General features: G+C 52.0%; 2 protein-coding genes across 4 annotated transcripts in view; both read right to left on the reverse strand.

Moving 5' to 3' along the window:
* GAD1 (glutamate decarboxylase 1) overlaps positions 1 to 18,691 on the reverse strand; it is a 54,666-nt gene that overhangs the window by 23,454 nt on the left and 12,521 nt on the right. The window contains exons 6-12 of one of the 3 annotated variants that reach the window (XR_014079006.1): positions 17,037 to 17,228; positions 13,977 to 15,038; positions 13,441 to 13,599; positions 11,835 to 11,979; positions 8,501 to 8,563; positions 2,383 to 2,541; positions 809 to 1,051 (exon numbers count right to left, since the gene is read on the reverse strand). Coding sequence is in view for 1 of the 3 variants with exons in the window: in XM_081577840.1 (XP_081433966.1) it covers positions 809 to 1,051; positions 2,383 to 2,541; positions 8,501 to 8,563; positions 11,835 to 11,916 (547 nt within the window). In the remaining 2 variants the exon portion in view is untranslated. Of the gene's footprint in view, positions 1 to 808; positions 1,052 to 2,382; positions 2,542 to 8,500; positions 8,564 to 11,834; positions 11,980 to 13,440; positions 13,600 to 13,976; positions 15,039 to 17,036; positions 17,229 to 18,691 lie in introns of those variants that run through there. The other 2 variants (XR_014079007.1, XM_081577840.1) reach the window with 2 other exon arrangements.
* The window catches only part of ERICH2 (glutamate rich 2), a 66,199-nt gene continuing 64,544 nt past the window's right edge, over positions 17,037 to 18,691 (reverse strand). Inside the window, exon 11 of the transcript XR_014079010.1 lies at positions 17,037 to 17,228. The gene's annotated coding sequence lies outside the window, so the exon portion shown is untranslated. The remainder of the gene's footprint in view (positions 17,229 to 18,691) is intronic.

Genomic DNA, 18,691 nt, shown 5'->3' on the forward strand with positions numbered 1-18,691 from the left:
CTGTGACTTCATTTGGAAATAGGGCCTTTGTGGATGTAAACAAGAAAGATGGGGCCACAATGGATTGGGGCAGCCCCTAATCCAAAGAAGAGAGAAATCTGGACACTCATACGTGGAAAATGTCATGTGAAGGTGAAAGCAAAGATTGAGTGATGCATCTACAAGACAAGGAATGCCAGGGAATTCCCACAACAACTAGATGCTGGAAGAGGTAAGGATGGATCCTACTCAAGAGTCTTCAGGGATAGCATGGCCCTGCAGACACCTGGATCTTGAACTTCTAGCATTCAGAATTGTGAGAGAATATAAATTTCTGTTGTCTCAAGTTACCCAGTTTGTAGCAGCCATAGGAAACTAGTATAGAAAGAAAAGGAAGTGGGCCCAATTCTTCCCAGTTTCAGGGACAGGTAAGTGTAGGATTCATCAGAAATGAGGCAGGGGTGAAAATGGAAGAGAGAAAAGAAGTGAGGGATGGATCATTCTGCTCTCTTTATGTTGTGAATAACCTAAAATCAACAATGAAACTCTATATAGAACTTGACACAGCATCATGTATTTGTATCTTTTAAGTCTATTTTTACAATAAATAATGATGGGCTTTTACAACAATAAATAATAATAAGGCCAGGGTTGGGCCTTCCACCAACTGCCAGTGCCTCTGGAGGTTCTGTGGTCAGGGAGCACTTTGCTGCTTCCTTCACCAGGGTCTGTGTTTCTCCTTCAACATGACTTTGACATCTTGACCACTGGCAAAGATCTGCTGCAAGGCAAAGGTGCTTCTGCAGGTCCACTTGGCCCTCAACATTACCTGTGCGGACCCCATATTTCAGGGTGTCTCTGCAGTCAACCAGGATCTGCTCCAGGGACTCGGGGTGGTCAGAGAGTTCCAAGTTGAAGCCCTCCATGCCTTCCAGCAGCTGGTGGGGGTGGTGGAAGTCCAGCACTTTGGTGGAGCGATCGAACGTCTTACGGACATAGTTGAGGAGTATGTCCACCACCTCCAACAGGAACTGCACAGTCTGCTCCTCCCCGTTCTTAGCCGGAAGCAGATCTGAGGGGGAAAAGTCAATGAGTGGTTATCACCTGACTCCTATCTGGATTCCCTCAGCTTAGAAATCCCTAATATCCATGGTATCTTCATAGGCCTAATTTCCTTCCAGGATACATATGTGCATTATCTGTTATACCATCTTTGCAGAAAAATGTACATAATCATATACACAGAAGTGTTGCTTATACTCCCTGGGAGTTCACAGACTTTCTGACAGTTGATATGCTCATAAATAGCAAGCTTTGAGAAGCCATGAGCAGCCTACCACTGCTCAATACCCCTGTTATTCGTTTGGGCACGCCTGTCAGGCGTGTGATGTACAGGGCTTCTGTCTTGCTGCCCTAGTACCAGGCATGTTTCTATACATCTGGCTCAGACACTGGGCTTTCAGTCTGGTGTTATTATGATGTGCTTGATCTATTGCTGGTGGAAGGTGAGGCTTCTGTGGGTAGAGGCTGAGAACTCCCTGAAAAGGGTGGTTCTTTATGTCCTTAGACTGAAAACTATAACTGGAAGATGAGGCTTAGGAGGGTGGGAGAGGGAACTCCTGCCTGTCTCTTGACCTTATCCTTTGCAGCTCGGCCTTTGGGATGCCAGGACGTGACTCTCTGTTCCAACTTTTGTTTGGCAGAGTCAGATAGGCAAGGCAGCCATGGAGAAAAGCTGAGGCTGTCAGTCATATTTCAAGAACAGACTGGCTGTAATGATGTTCTTTGTCTATTCTTCAGATTATCCCTCTCATATTTTGTGAGTCTTGTTTTACTGTTCCGGTTTGGCCTCCATGGCTTGTGGGGAGTTCATGGAAGGGTGTGGTGATGGGTTTACCTTTGAGCTCTTCGGGAAAGACTGGGAAAGCACCTGCTGAGACTGTTGTAGGGGCAGCAATAGTGACTGAAAGATCTTCAAAAGAAAAATGAGCTTTAGGCCAGCAATTTGGTCATGAGGCCCAGTTACACAGCTTTCACAGGGCAATTTTGTTGTTGTGGCCACCACCCTTGGAGCATAAATGCTATTAAGAGAATCACTGGATTTTCTTATATGTAAGCTTGTTCTGGATTTTCAGAGTCTATGAATCTATATTTGTCCCTGCGAGTATCTTTAGAGTTGATTGTTTTACTGATTGCCCTCATCCAGCTTTCAAATGATGGCAACCGGGACAGTATGGAAGGAGGGAGAATATTCTAATCAGATGTTGGGAAAGCAGTTTCATGATGCTTCAGAAGGAATAATAACTTTTTTTGGTAAGATCAGCAAAATTTCAGGAAGAAATAAAGAACTCCAGTAAGGAGCCTACTGGCTAGCACTGAGGGTGGGGTGGGGGTGGGGAGTACCTCGGGCGAACAGGTTGGAGAAGTCTGTCTCTGTGCGTCGGAAGCGGCCATCCTTGTCACTGTTTTCACAGGAAAGCAGGTTCTTGGAGGACTGCCTCTCCTTGAAGGCGCTCACAAGCCTGCTCTTCTCTTCCAGGCTGTTGGTCCTCTGCAAGAAGCCTGTAGCACAAGAAGCTGGGTCAGAGGAAGGGCACCGAACTCCCAGCCTCACAGGATTAGCTGCCGGCCCAGGCTGACTCTCTGAGCAGGATTCTCGCATCCCCTGAGAAGAAGCCGGGTGTCTGTGTCTTCAATGTAAGGGCTCTGGCACTGCTCGCCTTCAGGCGGGGAGGGGGCAGTGTCAAGTGTCATCAGTGGAACAGACCCAGTCATGCAAGAGAGAAAAACAGTAAGTGAAGCCCATTCTCTTCTCTGAACATGACAGTGAACGCAGAATTAAGTCAATTGGACAGCTTCCACTCCAGTAACCAGCCCCAGGATGGGGTTTTAAGGGAAGGGATGCAAACAGAGAGGATGTTGCCAGTACTGGGTTTATGGGCTGTGCAACCAGAGGGAGGAGGAGGTGAGGACCAGCATTGAGCACTGGGGAAGATGCTTTCCTTGGGTACACCAGGTAAACGCTACCAGGGTTGAATGTAAGTTTAATTTTTCTGACCCAAGCCTAAAGTACAGCTTTCCCTGTACCCTCCCCCTCTTAAATAAAGGTATTGGAGAAAGAGACAAGAAAGCCTAAAATTTTATGTGTGGTGACATTTAACTCTATAAATACTTATTGAGCACCTATTGTGGAAAAGGACCTAAGCTAAGAGTTAGGATGGTGGACAGATAAAGATAAATCAGAGAGATCCCCTCTTCTCCAGGAGCTTACAGTTGGCAGCTGGTGACCAACAATGTAATAAATTGAGAAGAACTCCATGGAGATGAACTCTGAGTCCAGGGTGGGAGTCAAAGCCCTCCCCTCTGCCCCTCAGAAGGGGTGGAAATCTCTCCTGCTTGAGAAGAGCAGTGCAAACATTACCAGTGGCAAACCCACTGAGGCTGAGCTGAAAGGGCTGGAGACTGCCAGCCAAGAGCACTATTTCCTCCCTCAGTACCTCTACCCATCCCCGCTTCTGTTCCTTCCCTCATCTCCTCTAATTCAGTCTCAATCTTAGTCAGAAATACAACACTCTGAAAAGAGGAAGAAAGTTATAAGTTTCTTGGTGACCCCAAAGCTGTATTTGTAGATTCCAAGATCCTCTGGGAATCACAAATGTCACAAGGCAGGCTTGGAGGAAAGTCCCAAGAGGTTGGAAGAGAGGCAAGTTATTCTGGGAAATTCAGCTTTACTTCCCCAGGACTGCAATTCAGTGGTGAGGGGTGGAGGAAGGAGGGATGCAGGGGAAAGGGTGGGATGATTAGAATCCTCCCACAGGCAGGAGCAGGGTCTCTTTTTGGAGGGAAGAATAGAAAGGCAGAGGCACCAGGCCTTTCACTGTTCCCAGCACTTTTTAAACATATCACTAAAGCTCTAAAGGACATCAGAAGGGACCCTATAATAGAGCTCCACACTTAGACATGAAGATGGGGGTTGCATCTTCTCCCTCACCTCTTCTCCTACTTTCTGAATTCCTCCTTCGAACCCTTAGGGTCCAAAACCAGAAGCCCTCATTCATTTACCAGAGGGGTGCAGGATCACCTGGCTCCTGGGTAAGACAGCTCCCCTGTGTCCAGAACTAGCAGCTGTGGAATCTCTCAGGCTGAAAAGACCATGTCCATGTGCCCTAATGGAGATGAGGTCCTGCCTTGCTGAACTCCCACTCTCCAGGTCTCTGACTTCTGGTTGGCTCTGACTCACTCCCTGGAAAAGTCTCTGCCTTGAAACCCCTGAGCATATCCTTTCCTCTGGGAAAGGACCAGGACTTGCATTTGGGCTTTTGGTATTATCTCCAAAGGAGTTCCTGACACAGGCATTCCCAGAAGTGTCCTGATAGGAATGGAAGATGACAATTACAACACAACTTTAAACCTGCATCCCATTCCTGAACCACACTTCCTGGAGTGTACTAGGAACTAGTGTATTCTATACATCTTGTAATTATCTTACGCACAACACAACTTATACTACATTATGAAGGTGAAAGTCACTCAGTTGTGTCTGGCTCTTTGTGACCCCATGGATTGTAGCCTGCCAGGCTCCTCTGTCCATGGAATGCTCCAGGCCAGAATACTGAAGTGGGTGAGCCATTCCCTTCTCCAGGGGATCCTCCCAACTCGCGGATCGAACCCAGGTCTCCTGCATTGCAGGCGGATTCTTTACCAGCTGAGCCAATATTACATTATAATCCATGATAAAAGCCATTAATTTGCTAATATAAATATTTAATGGACATGATTTTCAGAATAACACTTCTTTGGGAAGGTAAATGTTTTCTAAAATATTGGGAGCCTCAAAAAAAGGTCAATAACCCTAGCCTTTCTGGGCTCTGAGAGGTTCTGAAAGGAATCGTATGCTTCTCCAAGGATGATGAGATGGTGGACAATGTCCTCAAGGACATTGAGGTTAGTGCTTTGACAACCTCCCTGGCTAGCAAGAGGTCTCAGAAGCAGAGGCCCCTGAGACTGACGCAGACTATACTCCCTTTTGCTCTGTATCTCAGCTATAAGGACCTGGTTTCCCTGGTGGCTCAGACGGTAGGTAAAGAATCTGCCTGCAATGCAGGAGACCTGGGTTTGATCCCTGGGTTGGGAAGATCCCTGGAGAAGGGAATACCCACTCCAGTATTGTGGCCTGGAGAATTCCTTGGACTGTATAGTCCATGGGGTCACAAAGAGTCAGACACAACTGAACGACTTTCACTCACTTTAAGCCTATGAATTACTGGTAACTTAACAGTTTTAGAAGGCAAAGAGGCGCTACAACTGATCAAAGCTGACTGCAGCTTCGGCTCTCTTCCACTTGCCTCAGTGGGGCCTCTCTGGGCTCTGCTGCTGGTTCCTCACAGCTGACCCCAAACTCAAAGGCCTAATCAGCCCCATGAGTTGGGGTGAAGTGTGAGGAATAGAGAGCACTGGGTTCAAGCCAGTTGTTTCCAAGTGGGGCTTTGAACTGAGCCTGGCATAAGGCTCACCTGGCCAAGGGAGCAAGTGAGGCCTGAAGCCCAAGCCCATACTGTCACCCATCAAGCTATAGCATGGAATTGCATCTCCCTAGAGGAAGGGGCTTTTTTCTTGATTTTTCTGGGATGAGTACCCTGCCAGTTCTCTCCCCCACCTCAAACACTTTTTTTAGTTTCAAGAAACCGTAAGTACAGAGAATTTAAAATCTATGTTTAAAAACTGGTGACTGACACAGAATAAAACACACATGTAAACACACTGCATGGGGCTAAATAAAGCAGCTCAGGGGCTGTAACTGGGAGCCAGTTTGGGAGCTCTGCATAAAGAAGTGGTTGAGGCCCAAGGACTCACCAGTATAGTCAGCAGAGCACAGAACTGGAACTCAGGGCTCCCTGTATCTCCTTCTATTTAGGTCACACCATCATGCCTGTAACCACCCTGCTATCCACCTCTTGGCAAGTCCTGGAGTTTTTCCTGGCTGACTGCTCTCCCAGGTGATTCTGCCTCCAGAACTAAGGGTCCCACGGGTGAGACCAGGGGCCTTCCTAGCAGCTTTGTTTTCCTGGTTGGAGGTGGGGATCCAGGGGAGGGGATAGGAGAGTGGAAGGGGTTGAATCTTGCCAAGGCACTGAAACGTTTAATGGGGGTTACCCAGGGCAATGGATTTGGAAATGAGAAGATGACCGTTAGTCCCCTCAACTGTCTTAAGATGCAAGGTCAAACCAACCTGGACAGTGTCAGGCCAAGAGGGCACCTTTCAAGCCCACGAAGGCCTGGGATGAAAGCGGGGTGGGTATCTGTGTGTGGAGGAGGGGACTGGCTGTGGATTCAGGTCAAAACCAAAGACTGCACTTTGCCTCCGGGAACTGGACTAAAATGGAAAGCCCAAGCTGGCCCAAAGGACGGAAAAACAAATCCTCTCGGTGTTTCCTTTCGGAATCAAACGTATTGTAAAGCCTCCTAGCCTGTGGCCCCCAAAGCTTGCATACTAGCAGAAGCCAGTTTCCCGTGGGCGAACTCCCAGCCCTCTCCTGTTACAGGGGTTGCAACTTTCTTGAAATTAGTGTTGGGGAGGAGGGTAAAAACAGAAGAAACTCCCCGAGGATGGTAGCCCCCAAATTCGGCCAGAGCTCCTCTTCCGGGGAAGTTAATGCAAGCCTCTACTCCCCAGTTCGCGGACACCAGTTCCGGGACACCTAATCCCGGATCCAGGGATGCTCCTGCCCCTCGACCCTCTCGGGGCACTTCGCGTGTGTCTCCCGAAGCGGCGTTTAGATTTTTTTTTTTTTTCTCCCAGACTCCGAGGGGCTGCAGTCGGGGCAGCAGGGGGCACCGCCCGGGACCGAAGCCAGGAAGCCAGGACCGGGATGGACGAGGGCCGCCCTCCAGGCAAAGCTTGCACCGCGGGGAAAGCAGCCCTCGGCCCCAGCCGCCCGCACCCCGTCCTCGACCGTGGCGGGCGCCCAGAGCCCGCTCAGTTCTGCTTGCCCAGCTGCATGACAATGACGGCTGACGAAGCCGAGCGCCGTGGCCGCCGAAGGGACCTGGCACGAAACGGTCTATTAAGTCGGGAACGGCGGCGGGGGGAGGGGGTTATTTATAGAACAAAGCTCGGCCGCCGCCTACTGCCCCCGCGCGGGGACGCGGCCCGGGACTCGCGTGCAGGGGAAAGGGCCAAACCCAAGGCTAGGCTCTCCCCGCAGAACGCCTAGGTCCCGGAGTTGAGCAACCCTTCCTCGCCGTAAATGCTGCTCCTGGGATCAAGGGGACAGAGCCCCAGAATCGCAGGGAGGGCGCCGCGCGGTCAGGCAGGGGAGAGTGGGTTTCTCCCAGAAACTGCTAAATAACTCTTCCCGCTCAGGCCACCAACTGCCGCTGCCCTGGGGCTCCGAGATGCAGGGCCCGGGGAAGCTCTGTCCCAGAGGCCACGGGTTCGCCGGCCTGCCCTCGGGCGCTCGCGGGGCTGGGCGGGCGCGCGCGCCCACGCCTGCGCCGCCGCTATCTCCCGAGCGCAGCAGCTGAGGGACTGCCTTTTAATAAGCCCCTCGTTAATCTTTCCCCGCCTCTCCAGCCCCTGCCAGGGGACGTCCGTATTTTCTGGCCCCGATAAGGCTAGAGATTTTAGACGGTGAAATGTAGCAAGGAAAGCAAGTCCTCATTGTTCAGCCGGAGCCACTCAGCTGTGTCCCTTCGAACAAATCTTTTTTTCCCTTAAAAAAAAAAAAATCACACCCCCTTGGGCGTTTTCAATTCAGATCCTCACGTCTCTGGAGAGCTGTTCTTTCCTCCCCTCCAGCTCCCAGATCTATTTTCCTTCCTCTCTGACGAATCGTGCCCGACACCCCCTCTTTCCCTCTTGCGGCCCCGCGGCCCCACGCCCCCTTGGCCCTCTTTCCCTTCCCGCCTCTCCCTTCAAGGGCAAGCTCCGCAAAACCTCTAGCTTGCACTGCCTGCACCCCCTCCACGCAGGCCACCTAGGGCTGCAGGCAATCCTTTCTTTTGGCCTTGAAGGCCTCAAAGAAGGAATCTGAATCCGTTTTGACATCTTGGGGCAAAAATGTCCAGCCGAGAAGCCCACTTTCAACCCGCCATGGTGGAGGGGAGGTACGACGCGTTAGCCACCATCTTAGCCGTGTATCTCGCCTTGGGCCTGCTCTCCAGGAAAGCCAGACCTTTTTACTCCACCTTCGCGACACGCAGGCCGAGCGCTCCGGTAAGAACTGCCCCAGCGCAGGGCACGAAGAGCGAGGCTGTAGTGCTGGGGCGCTGTGCTCGTCCTCAGCCAGGAGAGCCCCGACCCCTGGACCTTATCGGAAAAGATCCCTTGGGAACACGTCAGGAGAGGGCAGAGGAAGGTCAAGACCCGCAGAGGAGCGTCTCCGCCTGGCGTCGGGGCTGTAGACACTTCCGAAAACACTCAGAAGCCAGGATTCCCTTCCGCGTACATCCCACTCTCCCAAACCCGCCAAGCCAGCTCGTCTCCAAGCTCCTTGGGGCCCCAGTGGGCCCTTTCACTCACCGCAGATCTTCAGCCCCAGTTTTCTGGTGCATCCATGGGCCACGCCGCACCAGGTGTCATACGCTAGAAAGCAAGAGACGTGCGTTCAGTGAGGCTCGGACTATCTGGCACCCGGTCGAAGGCAAAGGTGTTCTGGGGAGCGTGGGGGCAGGTCTTTGCCAGTGCGCCTCACTAAATAGCTCTTTCCTCAACGAGCTAAGAGTCTGACCTTTGGGCTGACAGGGAGACTCGTGCCCTCAGAGAACCCACCACACTCCCTTTCCGATTCTACTTCAGAAATAGTGTCTCTGAAAGGCCGCGCGCCCAGCGCTCTGCTGGGCCTCCAAGCGACCCCAGCCATTAAAGTCGGGTAGCCGCCGAGGGGTCGCGGAGTGGGACAGGGCTGGCTCCTCAGTTGCCCAGCACCTACATGCAGGCCCTGTCCCTTGGTCTCTTCCCCGCAGACTCGAAGGGCGACCACAGCAGCCCGGAAAGGGAACACAAGAGACATCTGGGACCAACGCGTCTCATAATTTCTTGGCGGGTCTCCAGCCGAGTGGCAGCTTAAAATAAACTGGCATGAAATGGGGTCGCGGAAGAGTTCAGGAATTAATTGGGTGAAAAATAGTATTTGACTAAATGATCGGGCTCGCTTGGCTGCTCTTCAGTGGGACTGGGGGAGTCAGTAAGACAATAGTGCGCCTGGGGTCTTCATCCCCTGCCCCCTCTTCCTAACCTGCCCCTCATTAACCCTTCCCTCCGGCATCTCGAGAAGTCAAGGGAATCAGACACTTTTTCTCGAGGTCTAAATCGGGGACTCAGGAGCTGCTGTATTCTCAGGCTCCTCAGTGTCTATCCTGCCTTCAGGGTTCAACTTCCATCCAGGAGTACAGGAGTGCCTGAGGAGCCCGCATGCGACCTGATGTGGTGGACCTAGCGAGAAATTCCCCTCAGATTCCTCATAGCAAGGCATCTCCAGTCTCTCCCATCCCCCACCCCATCCTGGCCGGGGCCTTCAGCCCGGCGCGAATGTTGGCTGCGATAAGGAGAGTGACATCCATTAAACCCGAGGCACAACAGAGCCTCAGAGGGGAGAGGAACTACCCCGATGTCAGTGAGACAGCGTTGTCACAGATGGAGTTCCTGCAACAGACAGTAAATCAGTGCGAAAGCTAAACCCCAGTAACAACACCTTTAACATAAAGAGCTATTTCCACCCGGTACAGTGCTTTCACTTTAAACGTCATCCCTCCTAATCCTCATAACCCTTTGAAGCAAGAGGAGTGTTAATCTAAGACTCATTTTACAAATAATAACATTGAGGCTCAGAGAGGCGAGGAGAGTTCTCCAAGGTCACTCAGCTATGGTGTTGGAGTTCAGACCCATTGCACTGCCTTTTAGAGTTGGGGATTACAGTGAAAGAAAGGGAATGAGATGGGAAGAGGAAGTGAGAGAGCCCCTTTGATGTAGGGAAGACTGAATGGTCTAGGGCAAAGAGGAGGGGTCGCTGGAGCAAGAGGTTGTGTAAGATTGTGTGAATTAAGCAAAGCCACTTCCCAGGAGACCTTGGAGCAGCAGAGAAGCTGGGCAGGTGAGAGTGGGTAGAGAACCAGGTGAGTGAGTGCAGCCTGGGATGCTCACACCGCAGCTGGGCTTTTGGGGCGGGAAACAAGACAGGTGCGTCTCAGAACCTGTGTTTCAGGATCTTCCCTCTGCCTTGGTGAATTCCGGGTGCGACCTCAAGGCCCTGAATGAATTCAGGTCAGTGCCTCTACTGGGTCTGGACCTGGGGTTGGGCACATGGGCTCCATTGGAGGCTGCCTCTGGGAAGTAGGAGCGTGATGGGGGTGCAGGACTCGAGGGTGGATGAACACTATGGATACCCACCCTTGCCAAGGCAGCAGAAAAGGGGCGGGAAATGTGGAGAGAACTGGAAAAGAAATCCATCTGTGCCACAGCAACAGACAAAGGCACTAAGGCCTCGTGTTTCTCTTGGACTGTTCCGAGCCGCTCTGGTGGCCAGTGTGCAGCTCATGAGCCACCAAAGCTGGCGGCTCTCTTGAGTCTCTCTTTATTGTGTGGGTAATTGTAGCTTCCCTGAGGGGTGGGGCATCGGAGCTGCAAAGGGAACTGGAAAGCAGTCTAAAAATTTAAGAGGAGGTCTCCTGCCAAGAAGCCAAGGGCAGCACCTTTGGGTAGGATAAAGGGCTTACCTGACCACTCCCTCCTCCGCCCCCTGCCAACCTTCCTTGTTGAGAACAATTGATGTTTTCTCAAGCTTATAGAAACTGCCATAAAAGCGAAGCAATGATCCCTCTTTCCGATCACAGTACCATCTCTACGCCCCCTTTTTATACAGAAATTCTGGGGTCCTTACTCTCTGGAGCTGATAGATTTGGAGGGAGACCATTTCAATCTAAAGTGAAAACGGAAAACAATTTTTCCATCTTCCCACCTCTACAAAGAGGTAGGATATCAATCCGAATTAAGCCCGGATTCTAGAAATGGGTTGAGGAGCCACACCGAGCTAGGGATGGGGAAACATAAACCTTCCCGCCACCTTTTATCTGGTTCCCCCTTTCACTCTTTGGGAGGTGTCTGTCCACTGCTGACATGTCTCCTGTCCCAGGAAAAAGAGAGGGCTGCTCTCTCTTTCTGCCCTGGCAAACCTTCTGGGCTCCTCCTTGTTCCCCACTTCTTGCCACTCAGAATGCGGCCCACTTTTTTTGGGGGGGGGGTCCTTGAAATGTAATTAATTGTCTAAAATGTCGAGGCTTAATCTCAGAACGTTTTATGCTCCTTTCTCGCCACTGGCTTCTCCCTCACTCGTCAATAGCTCGACGCAAATTTGGAGCAATTAGGGACCCCAAGTTTTCTAAAAGCTGCAATTAACGTCGAAATTTCCGCTGATTATAGACTTCCAGGGGGAAAGGCGGAGGGGGAGGGGTCAGATCTCGGCTCAACGAAAGCTGGAGATAGAAAACTCTATTCCCGTTGAGTCTCCCAGCTCCTCACACCGCCCCGTGCACCGACCCCGGTCGTCTCACCTAGCAAAGAAACCACACACAACACAACACAACAAAAAGAACACTCTCACCGCGCGTCCTTCACCCGCAGCGAAGGATCGCCGCCGCTCCGACCCTGCATGGTTCCCACTCTCTTAGCGCCCTGGAATCACCTAGCATCCCTGGCAGTCGAACGACCTCTGGTTGGGACCTGGGTCAGGGCCCCATTTCTTTCTAGCCTCCATCATCTCCGCGCTCCCCCTTCCCTTTCCGCCAGCGCAGACTCCTCAGGTTCCAGCGCCCCCATCTTTCCTACAGTCCATTTGATAGGAAACTGGAGCAGGACCTACTTGTGGGGCGCAGGTTGGTAGTATTGGGGTCCGCTCCCGCGTTCGAGGAGGTTGCGGACGAAGAAGGGGTCGAAGATGCCATCAGCTCTGTCGTCCCGAGGCCTCTGCTGTCCGGGGTCCTCGGCCAGTCGGGCACTAGAAAAGGCTGCAAAGAGAAGCGAAAGCTGTATGGGGAGGGCTTCCGGGGTCCAGGCGCGCGGGAGGCGACTGAGCGGCCGGGGTCGCGGACGCTCCCGCTGAAGTCTGGGCTAGGGAGAGGGGAGAGGACGGGCAGCTGGCGGGCTGGGTTGGGGTGCGCCAGGCTGGGGACTAGGGGAGGAGGAGACGTGCACGCGAGCTCTGGGATTCGGGAGCTCGCAACGTAGCCCCGGGCTCCTCTCCAGTCTGGGGGCGCGGTGGCGCGACCTGGAGCGCAGCACTGAGACTAGGGGAACCCAAGGCCAGTGCAGGTCGCGCGGGTTCGGGCGGCTGGGCTAGGAGGGCTAGGGAGACTCAGTGCGCGATTTTCCAGCCCAGCCGTGACAAGCCCTATTGGGTTTCAGCAGCCGGCTGGCGGGCAGGCGGGAGGGGCGGGGGTGTGTGAGCGGGAGGAGGGCGCACAGGGCGGGCACGTCTGGTTCGGTGTCTGGTTCCCGTTGTTGTGTCTGGCTAATTCCCTGGAAAGAAGGAGGCTAACTGCTCCAGGGAACGGGGACTTTGGTGAGACAAGGTGAGAGGAGAAAAAGGGGATCGTGTTTTCACGGTCTCCCTCGGATTTGGCTGGGGAAGATATACAGTCACCTTGTACTCCAGACAGCCAGAAAGCAGCGAGTCGGAACCTTGCTCGTCTCCCTCTTGCCCCACCCGCTTTAAGGCATTTCGAAGCCAAGAATCGGGTTCCGTCCTTGTTTCTGTATTTCCCCTCCACCCCGGATTTCTCGCTGTACAGACCCGGGGAGGGTGAGGGAGGCAAGAAAGGGGAACATCACCGGGGAAACCAACTTGCGCCCAGCGCGCGGGAGGCAGCAAACAAAGATAGGTGCGCGGCGTCCCTGCTCCGCGCTGGGCATTGGTGCGATGGCTTCCGAAGGCCAGGGAACAGAGAGAGCGCGGGCCAAGCTGTGTAGATACAAGAGCCTGCAGAGTAGCGCCGGCAGGCCACCGCCTCCATACTCTCCATAGGACCCCCACACCTAGCCCCGCGCACGCACTCGCACAGCAACGCAGGCAACTGGGAGACAGCGGTTTCTGGGGAAGTAACAGGTTACCGCTCTGAGTCGCGCCTTCGGCTGCTGCTGGCCAGGAGCCCGTTGGTGAGACCGGTGCTCGCAGCCGGGATACGGAGGAGAAAATCGCTCTCGCTCCACTTCTACGCGAGCCTCAGCCCCTGTGCGTCTCCGGGGCATGAATCTCGCTGATGGGGATAGGATGATTGTGAAGGCTGAGGTCTCTGCGCCGCGCAGGAACCGGGAGCCAAGACTGGGGCGGGCGGGACGCTCTCGGCTCGGGAGGGTAGATGGCAGACTCTGGGGGTGGGGGTTGGCCATGAAACCGCGGGTGAAGAGGACTCAGCTGAACAGTCGCGGCTGGGCACTGGGAAGGTCTCGGCGGTTGCGCGCTTACCCACCTAGGGCTGGGAGACAGCAAGCCGCGTGCTCCGGTCGCTCTTCTGCGTAGCGCCCAGCGATCTGCCCGGCTCGGCCCGGCTCTGCCTCCGGCGTAATCTGCCCGGCGTCACCTCCAGCTGCAGCCTCTCTTTTGCTAGCACCGTCCCGCACGCGAGCTCCTGGAAGAGAGGAGAGCGATCCGAAGAGGCGGCTGCTTGGCTTTGGGGGAGGCGGAGGCAGAGTGGGGAGGCGGGGACCGGCTCAGCAGGGGAATCACGAGGCCGCTGCTTGCGGGGGCAGCTCGTGGGCAGAGCGGCGGGGCTCCTTGCAGGTGCCTGACCGCCTCTGGAGTTTTATAGGGCGATTATAAACCCAGATCACGGATTTGCACCCGGAAAAAAGAAAAGAAAAAGCCCTATGAGTAATCCAGAACGTACTCAACACGCTCTGTTTTTTGAGTTAGGCAGAGGGTCGGGTAAGGAGAAGGAAAAGAGAAATTCTCTGAAGAATTCTGCCTCACTGAGTGCTTCTCCCTCCCTCTCCTCTCCCCCATTACCTTATCCTCGAGAAGACAGGAGTTGTAGCTTTGCCTCAGTTACTTGCCCCGCGGCTCCCCCAGCTCTATGATGCCTCCTTGAGCGGAAACCGCTCCCTGGGTCATGTCCTTGCTGGCTCTCTCCGAGCCAGGATTGTTGTAAAAGCAAAGGACGCAGAGATGAGGGGAGAACTCTCAGACCCTTAGAGGACTCCATCTCTTTTTCACTTCAGTTTTCGCATCCTGCTCGGAGCTTCTCCAAGTACTCCACCGGAGCACACTACCGAGTGCTTCCTTAGAGAAAAGGGTCCGATTTCCAACCCACTATACGCTCCCTCCTAGCTTTGGTTCCCTTGGCAATGGGGAAAGGAGTCCTCCTGATTGATCACATCTGAAGGTTAATAACACGCACGAGCGCCGCTCCACACACAAGGGGAGCCCGAGCATAGCGGTGGCCCGGGGGTGGGCTGGCGGAAGCGGACCGGCCATCCCTGCCCAGGCCCGCTCCCCTCCACTCTCCCTTCACTTCACGCTGTTTAAGGATTCTCTTTTTGCAATATTTAAACGGATTGAACGAACTGCCGCGTTCCGAAAGCCCCTCGCGGTAAAAAGGCGTTCACGGAAAAATTTCCACCAGATGGCGCCAGGCGGCCAGAGACCGAGAGGCCCAGTGCTGGCCGGGTCTTTCCTCGCGCCCCAGGGTCAACATCTGGAGGGGCTGGCGGGGCTGTTATTCTCCGGCCTTTTCAAGCCAACCCTCAGGCACCCTCGTCTCTAATTTATGGTGTCCTCTTTCCTCTACCCCAGTTTCTTTTTCTTTAGGGCAAAACAGAGTTGATCATTGTGTCTGGATGACACAGTGTAACCAGTGATTTCTTTCCTCGTTTTCACAGTGATTTTGTTGTTGCGATGCTGCAGGCAGGGGTTATTTATGGACACTTCTTCGACCTTGCTAGCCCACCGGAATCCTGATTCTTCTCTCTGAATGTCTTACTGCCTTTCACCATTACACAGTGGGAATGCCGAAAATCTAACAAAGCACTGAAAATTCCATAAGGGAGACCGAAGATTCCGCCCTTCCGCCTGAGAAGATACAGACCGATTTAGTAAGAGGGTTCTCGTTGTGAGGTTTGAAATAACCGCGTTGCCCTTGATACTAAAGAAAATACTGTTGCCCTCTCTCAATCTTACAGTAAGACCTCGGGCACTTTTTAAAGACAGAAGAGCATGCGGAAGGGCGGGCGTGGGTCACTGCAACTCCGGGTCCCAGAGCTCAGGACTGGGCAGGTGGGCGTGCCCACTCCGCGCAGGAAAAACCTTCCAAACCGTGCACCGCGCAGCTTCTCTGCCACACTTGAAAAACGGAGTTTACTTAAAAAAAAAGAGGCTCGGAATTCCACCCAAGCCCCCTCCTCAGGTTTCTCTAAAAGAAATGGTTGCGCCTATCAGGGAACCGGGTGCTAGTGGTAAATCATTCAAGTTGCGCTGGGGCTAGGATGCCAGCCGGAGGAGGTTCCTCTCAGGGTGTGCTGTACCAGAAGACGCCTGCTCACCTTCTGTCCCTTCCACCTTCTCCCAAGACCCGAGATTCCCCAGAAAGGAAGATTTGTTTCCCTTCACCTGTGGCATTAGACACTTCCAACCACTCCCTCTTCTGATTTCTGAGTGTCCAAAACGCTCACCTCTTACGTTTTAACCAATAAAATAATCTCACCAGAGAAAGAAATCTACAGGACTGCGTATCGCAAATTAAAGCCGAGTCCGTCCAGCTGCGAGGATATCCCTTCCTTTTTCCTTTATATAGAGGGAAGGGAGGAATGAAGACTCCTGCTTGTCCTTAATTTAAATGTTTAATTAGATATTAGTAAGTAGTATGTTAAATGTTTATTAATCACATGCTTGATGTCAGGCGCTGATTTCAGGGAACTTACACTGTCTTGGCAGCTTATATTATCCCTGCATTCATGGACATTCCAGTTAGGAGGGGAGAGAAACAGTCTTGGGGACTTCATGGGTTTGGTTTGGTTTCCAATTATCTTCCACTCCAACCCAGGCTCTTGGGCTCAACGGAGATGGTAAAGAACTGAGGACCCGAAGTCAGTACAGCGAGTTAGGACATAGGGCACGGCTCTTTCAGCACCAAGGACAGAGCCCACGATTTGGAAGCTGAAGCCTCCAGTTCGTCGGCTTAGGTCGCCAGTATTTAGGAAACCCGCCTCCCTCGCACCATCCGCCTCCTGGCAGTAAATGCTGTTGGGGCGGGGTGGTTGTGGTGGTGCTGGAGTACCTCGCCCCCTTCTTGCCTGTCCAGTAAGAATATGCAAGGAGGGTGGTTGTGGTTGTCTTTTGGCTCTTCAGAATATTTGGGATCTATATTTTTGTTTATATTTTTCCACTCTTCTTTTTATCTTTTATTACTCCCGGGGGAAGATGCCTTGGATAATGGGGGTGGTAAAATGATATCCTGTCTAGGGACTCGAACCGGTGGTGAGGGGTGGCTCGGAAGGGAGTGGTATCCGCCCAGCTGTTTCGTTTGCGTTTGATCTAAGGTTTAGCACTTTGAAGAAATGGGAACAAGATGCCCAGAGGCAGAAGAAAGAGGCGGCGAGCGCGACCTCTCTGGTCTCTCTCTTCCGGGCGTGGAGGTTTTGCTAGCCTGCAGCTCTGGCTACTCGATTGTGTCTTCAGAAGACAGCTTGCCTTTAGGTCAAGGATGCTTGGGGCTTGGGAACATGACCCTCGGCCCACAGTGCCCCTTCTCTGGGAGGTTTAAAGATACTCCAAGTGGATTTGGAGCCAAACCTTTCGGCAAAGGAAAAAAAAAGAGTGGGTGAAGTAAGGAGTGGAAGGGGCACCCGAATAGGCTGCCGGGGAGATTTTTATGCGTAAAATATGGTCCACGTCAAGGTGAGTAAATATGAAACGTCATTCCTTTTTTTTTTTTTACGCATTTAGTATTTTTAGCCTCCAGAAAAAGTAATTTTGGAGCCACATTGTGAATTCATTTTTGCCTGCTCGTTAAGGTCTATTTTAAGCATCAAATTTATGACCGAAAAAGAGGGGGAAAATGGCAGTGCTCACCGTTTAAACGTCTGTCTCCCGAGACGAGGGCTGTGGGAAGCGTTGTTAAACGTACACTCAGCTTTTCTTAAGTGGGAGCGAATTCGGTGTGATTGTGTAAAGATAGTTCATTCTGGACTTTCCTTGGGAACCATAGCTAAATCGACACCCCTACTCACAACAGGCACCCCTGGAAGACACTCACACTCACCCCTGAAAGACAGGAAAGGGTTAAAAATTGTGGCGAGCGAGAGAGAATTCCAGCCGGAATTGAACGCAGCCGGAGAGGACTCCGGAAATTACAACCTTTTCTTCTAAAGAACAGTGGTGAGTTCCTTAAATAATGGTCACATGGTCCCTTCCCTTTCTCACATGGTCCCTTTCTGAAGGTGAAAATATTCTAATAATAAAGAAATTAATCAAAGAGGATAGGGTAATTTGTATTTGGGCAAATCTTGTGCACATTTTAAGACGCCCAATTCTCACTATTTCAAACACGACGACGATGGAGGGACCACCAGATGGCGACAGACTACAATTTCTGACAGGGAACAACGGGTTCCACAAGAGAGCAGTACTTGAAGGAAAACGGCTGCTGGCAGGACCTTTCCAGTTCACACTCACACTCTGCCATATTTCACAAAGCAGAGTCTTTTTCTTTTTCTTTTTAATGCTTAGAGAGGCTCCCGGAAGTGGCCGGAAACACTCAGGATCTCTGTCCCTTTGGTGAAAGAGAAGGGGATGTAAAGGATCTGATTCTTTCCCACAAAACTGCTCTTTAAGGGTAGCCTCAGGACAGAAACTCTGGTATTAGGTGTTTCACTGTGAAACAGGACACCAAGAAAGTAACAGACCTCAACTGCAATTCTGACAGAGCTTCGAAAATGTATGTTTTCAGTTCTCTTAACAGAAACTTGGAGAAGGCAATGGCAACCCACTCCAGTACTCTGGCTTGGAAAATCCCATGGACGGAGGAGCCTGGTGGGCTGCCGTCTATGGGGTTGCACAGAATCGGACATAACTGAAGTGACTTAGCAGCAGCAGCAAATGAATGGGATGCATGAAAGATGATTTCCTATATAAGATGCTTTTTAGTGAAACAGTATGTAATAGCAATACAGTTGAGGCTTGAAGGACCACTGGGGGCTGGGGTGCCGGCCCTCCTCACAGTGGAAAATCCACAAATAACATACAGTCCCCATATACAGAATTTCTCAACATCCGTGGTTCCTTTGTATCCTAAATTCTGCACTCACACTTTCAACCAACCTGGAATTGTGTAGTACTATAGTATTTATTATTGAAAAAATTCTCATCTAAGTGGACATTCACAGTTCAAATCTGTCTCATACAACCAGGTCAACTGTATTTCTTTTCAATGTAAAAGCTCTTGACCTATTTAAAATAACAGGTATTTAGCCCTTGTTTTCAGAATTAGGTGCCTAGGACCACTGCTTGTGAGGTTCTTTGTGGAAGGTTCTGACTTAGTTGTGGAGAATCTGATAACTTAAATTTCTATTCTTGATCAGATTCCTTCCCTATCTGGCCTAATCCTGGGCCAGTTACTCAGGGAAGAAAACAGGACCTTAACAGGTGAGGTTCATCATTGCTGTTCTATCTCAGTTTCTTTCTTGCTAACAAGTAAGAGCTCACACCTAAGGTTCTGAACTGTGTCA

The sequence above is a fragment of the Giraffa tippelskirchi genome, chromosome 3 (genome assembly GCF_054371585.1).
Source record: "Giraffa tippelskirchi isolate mGirTip1 chromosome 3, T2T-mGirTip1v1.2.pri, whole genome shotgun sequence".
Classification (NCBI taxonomy): Eukaryota; Metazoa; Chordata; class Mammalia; order Artiodactyla; family Giraffidae; genus Giraffa; species Giraffa tippelskirchi.